We start from the raw sequence: 6,421 nt of genomic DNA on the forward strand, positions 1-6,421 counted from the left end.
TGACGAGGTTCCGCGGCACGGCATAGAGAGGCGGGCGGGAGCCGACCCGCTCACCACCGATGGGGCCCAGCGACGCGGCGTAGACGACCGCTGGGACTCGCGCGGAGAAACGGCGACGAGCGGCACCTGCGCGTGGAAACCCTAGCCACCGACGCGAAAGGAAGAAGATGAGGGACGATGCCGTACACTAGAGGTTTGGTGGCTTATAACCAGCCGTTCGGCTCGAGCTGGGCTGCCGAACGGCTAGGCTGATAAATCCAATACCAGCCAGCCCAGCCAACCACTTTCAGCCCTACCGAACAGGCTGAGGAAGGGCGCCAGCAGCCCGGCCGTTGCTGTCACTGTTTATCCACTGACCACTGTGGCACGGTGCAGTGCAATGCCAAACGGAGCATGGCAGCTCGACTTGAAAAGGGCACCACATCCACAGTGAGAGTGCAAGAGAGAGAGGGCGCCACTGTTGCCGATCCACTCATGTTCGCCACTCTTTTTCTCTGGAGGAGTACAGCGGTACAGTGCAGAGAGGCCATTCTACCATCCTTCCAAGTTCCAAATGTGGCAACACGAGCTTTGCCATCAGGGTCCTGGAAATCCGGTACAGAAAGGAGGGTCCTTTCGTGGCATTGGGCTCGTCGCACGGCTCGGCACTGGCCACCGTGGCGGGCGTAGTGGCCGCACGCCGTAGGACGGTGGGGAGTAGCTGGAAGAAGCCCAGAGGCAGTTGTGGTTGGTTGGGGCCGCAGCAGCAGTAAACAGCAGTCACTCTGGTGGTGAGGCCTGCTTGTGCGTGCTTGGGGGTCAGGGACGGCCATGTGCCTTCTGCCTTGGACCTTGGTGGTGGTGGTTGCGGAGGAGGCAGCTAGCCGTCTGATCTGAGCCGTGCAGACTGCAGAGCGAGCGAGCGAGAGATAGAGAGAGATGGATGCAAAATAAAAAGGCTGGCCATATCGTGCGTACTGTATCGATAATTGGGAATCTTGTCTTTCTTATCTGCTCCCCTTTCCTCGCTGCTGCTGTCTTTTGGGTTTCTGAGGCCCTGGTTTCCCTTCCCCACTGCTTGCCCCCCTTTGCCGGTCGCTGTGAAAGAGCTGCAACGAGACACAGATTCTCCATCATCCACAACGAGGAGGTGAGATTCTTGCTGAAAGATCGGACGGAGGGAGTAGAATTGCGGTGCGGGGGGTGGTCAGTGGTGGTTCCCAATTGCCTGCCATGATGTGCGTAGGGTCCAGCCGCCGGAGTTGTTGTTGACGACTTGGCGATGCTGTGGTTTCCAGGCTGAGGGCCGGGGAGGAGAAGAACAGGGTATAGATCCCAGGAAGCTCGATGAGGATGAGCCCGTGCCCAAGCTTGTGCCCCGGTGCGCGAGGCTGAGCTTCTTGCCCGTTGCCCCCACGAGCTCACCGATGCCCCGCCGCCGCCACGGCTCGTGCTCCATGGCTGTCCAGCGTGCTGATGCGGATTGAGAGGCAGGTTGTCCCTTTTCCTGGTGAGTACTTTGGCCTTTTGCTGCACCTTGATTGGCGTACTTGTGGGCTTTTTTTCCTTGCCTTTCTTGGTGCTAGACTAGAATTTGATGGCGCTGCTGTTCTGTTCTTGCCATGATTGACGATCCATCTAGTGAAAGTTCAACTGCTCTCTCCCCCAACATGCCATCCGCATCCGTTCTGATATCACCTTGCGTACTTCTCTGTGAATTTAATGATGATGCATAGTTGAGTGATCCAGATATGCTCCTGCAAATCTGTCCAGTTTCTGCAACTTCCATGAGCCGAATTCTTTCTGTTCTTAATCTGCTTTCTCTCTCCCATTTTGTTGCTTCAGAGGTAGCTGCTTCGGCAGAAAAGTAGGAGCAGCCGCTCAGATTTTGGATCCTGGCATGGGTTCCTTTGGGATAGACTGGAACCAGAAGGCCTCCGTGTTGTGGGACTGGGAGAATTTGCTGCCCATAGGCGCAAACGGGAGCGAGAACCCCAGGATGACTGCTGCGCCTCAGGGTGAGGCCAAGTTTGCAGGCCTTGAGGCCACAAGGCATGAATCAGTGCATTCTTCCTGCGGCACCTTCTCTTCCAGCTCGGAGATGGGGTATGGTTCATCCAAGAGCTCCGTATCCGCATCTACTGATTCTTCGCCCAAGGCTAAGGGGAACAACATGGAGCTCAATTTCGTGCCAGCCAAAGCGCCTGACAAGAACACTGATTCGGGAAAGGTTAATGATGCCAGGACCTCTCCATCATCGGTGATTGCCATCAGCAGTGGAGAGCCGGTGCTAAGCCTGAAACTTGGCAAGAGAACATATTTTGAAGATGTCTGTGGAGAGCAGAGTGTCAAGAGTTTGCCGTCAGATACGAGTGCAGTGACTCCTCCTGCTTCTGCTAAGAAGGCAAAAGCGGCTCCAAACACTCGGAAATCTTACTGTCAGGTTGAAGGCTGCAACGTTGATCTGTCTTCTGCTAAAGAGTACCATCGGAAGCACAGAGTCTGTGAGCCTCATTCGAAGGCTCCCAAGGTGGTTGTTGCTGGTCTGGAGCGGCGCTTTTGTCAACAGTGTAGCCGGTGAGTTCTTTAGCTTGTAAACCGAGCATCGCTTTTCCTTGGAGAAACATGTTTTCTGTTGTTTGCTTGGATCCATGTTTTGGTATCCTTGAGTAGGAAGGAAAAATGCTCTGCTATGTTGAAAATCCAATTTCTTGCAGGTTCCATGGATTATCTGAGTTTGACCAGAAGAAAAAAAGCTGCCGCAGGCGCCTCAACGATCACAATGCCCGCAGACGGAAGCCACAGCCTGAAGCACTTTCTTTTGGTTCATCAAGGCTGTCCGCAATGTTCTATGGTAGTAATAAGCCTTTGGTTGCCTTGTCATTTTGTGAAGCCAACACATTATTTATTTATCTTCTTCTAGCAACTATTATGTTTAAGAATCTTAGGAATGCAAAGCTGCATATTTTATCTGTGAAATTGATCTCCTTGTTTTATTCACAATTCAGTGTCATGATTTTTAAGGTGTGATTCATTTTTTTTTTAATTTACGATATTAGATGACATGGTTACTCTGGTAGTGTTGGTAACTGATGAACTCCATCTGAGGGAGTGCCATTTTGATTTGTATAGAGGGGCACATTTGCTCCGTTCTTTTCAATTTAGATATCTAACACATGATTCAGTTTTGTCTGCCATGATGCCATCTCTCGATATGGTTATGTTCCACATTATACTTCAGGAAAACCCACTTTACGTTTGCACAAACAAATTGATGCTTTGGAGATACTAGGAAGCTGAGTAAGCCTTAGTTCAAATTTATTAAGTCTATGCCATGACCACTATATTTTCAGCACTTTGTGGTTTGTACGAAAGCAGCTTCAACATTAATACTATGCAAATAATTTGTTCCATTGCTGAATCTGTTAGCTTTAGCACTGAATTTGTCTTGCCTTTCTTAAACAGACACAAGACAACAGACAAGCCTTCTGTTTGGTCAAGGTCCTTATGGTCAAATGAGAAGCTGTGCAAGTTCTTCATGGGATAACCCAGTAGGAGGCTTCAAATTTGCAGAAACAAAAGCTCCTTGGTTAAGAGCTGCTGGTGTTGATGGGTTGCATCTATCAAGTCAGCAGGTGTGGAACAACTTTATGCCACATGGTGTCCATCAAGATTTTGATGGGTTCACGGCTTTAAAAGGAACCAGTGCAAAGGTCCTTGATCAAGGTAATTTTTCATCTGTACTTATGAACCGATGGTCAGTCACTTGCTTGAAAAACTGTTTCTCCTGAAATTCCAAACCAGAGAAAATTCGTAGATAGGTGCACCTATATGTTTATTATTTTAGGAGCCTTTCATAAAATTTATCTTCCAGATGATTTTTCTGTCTCTGTGTTAGTGTACATAATTTGTTATCGCCTGATTTGAAGTTTAGGACTTATAATATGTACCTGTATCATTCATATACGTTTGCATCACACTAGTATATAGCATGTTTCTGAACTTGCATTTGCGGTCTGAGAACCTTTCTTTGAAAGGACGAGATCAGAGCCTGACTGCTAGGCCATATTTTCGATGTTTTTATCTTGGTCAGTTAATGACCATCAGTCACCATTTTTTAGTAACATCCAAGTAATCTATTTCTTGCCTTTGTACTAGCTTATTGCAACATGATTGAGCGTTTTTACTCAAGGCTTGAACACACTAGCATATGATTTATGTTTTGCAAGTGCTGAGTCAGCAAAGACCTGCAGTCTCATCTGAAACTTGTCCAAAGAGAGAGCAGACCTAGTGCCGGAGGCTCCCACATGAGTGGGGTCTGGGGAAGGGAAAAACCGAGGCAAGCCCCCCCCCCCCCCCCCCCCCCCCCCCCCCCCCCCCCGCAAAATCTGCGGAGAGGCTGCTTCGAACCCGTGACCTGGTGACTTAGTGAGACAGCTCTCACCACTGCACCAGGCCTGCCCTTCCATCTGAAACTTGTCCACTTTACTGAATTGCCAACATCAGTAGCTGCCACCTAAACCTTGATTCAGCTCTTTCATAACATGGCCAAAGGATACAGCACGCTAAGCTAACTTTTCAGAATCAGACCCCACTGCACCATAATTGGGACCTAGGACGGTTTGTATTGATCTCTGTGTAGGGTGGGGGGTTTATATCATGGTTGGTTCCCAAATTTGGCATGTTGTGATAGATGGCACTCATGGTTGGTTCTGAAATTTGGTACATTGTCAAGTAGATTCCAACCGCCATTTTTTTTCTTCCTTTTCTTGTATTGTTGGGAAATCAGTAAGTAGCCAACAGTGTCATCCTCATAGACAATATGCTTGGGTTCCAGATTCCATGAATAACTTAACTGATTGATTGATTTTTGCTTGTGCTGCTCAAAACTTGTGGTTCCTAATGCTACACATGCAGGCAAAACCTCGAGAGGCACCGAGCCAGAATGTTGTTTTTTCTGTAAATGATCTAATCATCATTGATTTTGGTAATTGATGATATCCTCTATATGGAAAATTATTGACCCTACTATGCTTTAGTTTTAATTACTATGAACTATAAGATTAACTGAATTTAACACTGCACTCTTATCTCATAAGTCATATACTCCTGTCAGGAATGGTTGTTTCCAAATAAACAACTAAGACGGACAACAGTTGCAGTATCATATATGGCATTTATCGTATCGAATAAATATGCATTTTCAACAAACTTGAGGATTTTGACTATCGCTGAACATACCTAGTACCATAACATGCATCCTTCCCTTGACGTGTTTCCAGGCGTTGAAGCTTCTGCGGTCGTCTCCAACCCAGACGGAGCCCCAGATCTTCAGCGTGCTCTCTCTCTTCTGTCAAACAGTCCAGCCGGTGCTGGTACCAACCAGCAGCCGACTGCTCAGCTGCACCACCACCACGCTGGCCTGAGCACCCTCGCCGCCAGCTCCAGCTCCTTGATGCAAGCCTCATCACCAGGGCTGTGGCAAGACGGCGGTAGCGTGGCCCTGGGCCACCATGCCCACGCCCACGCCCCCGCCCACGCCCACGCACGGTTTCAGGCTCTCGATGCCACGGGCAGTGGCGCCGCCATTGCAACAACGGCTCAGGAGCTGCTCCAGCTCCTGAGGCCGCCGTCGTCGTACGACAGCCCCTCGTCCCACTACGACCTGATGCGCTGATGCTTCTCCCTTCAGGCTTCAGGTAGAGCGTGCGGTTTGCGAGGGATCGGACTCGGCTTCTGGCGTCTCTGGAACTCGGGATTTTGAACTGCTGTATGTTTGATCTGAATGAACGAACAAAATAAAGGCCTGCACAGACCTAGCCTTGTTGCCATGGAAACTCGTGGGATCGCCAGGAGCTGCGTGTGCTTGAATAATCCACAGTTTTGTGACGCTAGCTTTCTATTTATTTGTGTAATGTAACTCTATTGCTTGAATAATCCCAGATGTCTCTCACCACTCTTACCTCTGATGAATGATGATCCTAACCGCTGTTGTTTCCGCAACCAGGGGCGGACCCACAGGGTATGCCAGGTGGGCCACGGCATACCCTGTGGAGCATGCATTGTACTCAACACTGTATTATGATGTTTAAGATAAAGTAATGTGCAACCAAGTAACAAATTTGTCTTGTTAGCCTAGTGGTAAGCGTCATGCATTTTGAGTAAGAGATCTCTGGTTCAATCCCCTGCAACCTCATTTTTGTATTTTGTTTTCCATTTTATGGTCGCTGGTTGAATCCTTTGCAGCCTCATTTTCGTTTTAAATTTAATTTCTATTTAATTTTGTCTCCTTTGAAATTAACTATATATAATATACTTTATCCTTTAGTTTTCTATTTTCATCCCCACTTCATTTGTCCCATGAGGCCTCAAATGTTTCTTAGTATTATTTTTTCAATTTTTTATCCCCTCTAGATATTATAACTATAAATAATATGTTTTG

At 48.0% G+C, this 6,421-nt stretch overlaps 1 protein-coding gene across 3 annotated transcripts; it reads left to right on the forward strand.

The window, feature by feature from the left end:
- The first annotated feature begins 799 nt into the window (after nucleotides 1-799).
- Nucleotides 800-6,100, forward strand: LOC136466642 (squamosa promoter-binding-like protein 3). 3 transcript variants are annotated; one of them, XM_066465113.1, is made up of 6 exons: nucleotides 800-1,489; nucleotides 1,622-1,714; nucleotides 1,825-2,556; nucleotides 2,697-2,833; nucleotides 3,445-3,705; nucleotides 5,262-6,100. In XM_066465113.1, the coding sequence occupies exons 3-6, from the start codon at nucleotides 1,880-1,882 to the stop codon at nucleotides 5,654-5,656; spliced, it is 1,470 nt and encodes a 489-aa protein (XP_066321210.1). In that variant the 5' UTR covers nucleotides 800-1,489; nucleotides 1,622-1,714; nucleotides 1,825-1,879; the 3' UTR covers nucleotides 5,657-6,100. The 3 variants fall into 3 exon arrangements, with proteins under 3 accessions (XP_066321210.1, XP_066321209.1, XP_066321208.1); XM_066465112.1 differs by lacking the exon at nucleotides 1,622-1,714 and having other exon boundaries at nucleotides 801-1,129; nucleotides 1,278-1,489; XM_066465111.1 differs by lacking the exon at nucleotides 1,622-1,714 and having other exon boundaries at nucleotides 801-1,489.
- The last annotated feature ends 321 nt before the right edge of the window (nucleotides 6,101-6,421 follow it).

This window comes from Miscanthus floridulus, chromosome 7 (assembly GCF_019320115.1).
Source record: "Miscanthus floridulus cultivar M001 chromosome 7, ASM1932011v1, whole genome shotgun sequence".
NCBI classification, from domain to species: Eukaryota; Viridiplantae; Streptophyta; class Magnoliopsida; order Poales; family Poaceae; genus Miscanthus; species Miscanthus floridulus.

Excerpts from the sequence above, each read along its gene's own strand:
- LOC136466642 (XM_066465113.1), top strand. The coding sequence starts at position 1,880 with ATGGGTTCCTTTGGGATAGACTGGAACCAGAAGGCCTCCGTGTTGTGG. Across the intron at positions 2,557-2,696 it reads TTTTGTCAACAGTGTAGCCG|GTTCCATGGATTATCTGAGT; the intron begins GTGAGTTCTTTA and ends AATTTCTTGCAG. Across the intron at positions 3,706-5,261 it reads TGCAAAGGTCCTTGATCAAG|GCGTTGAAGCTTCTGCGGTC; the intron begins GTAATTTTTCAT and ends ACGTGTTTCCAG.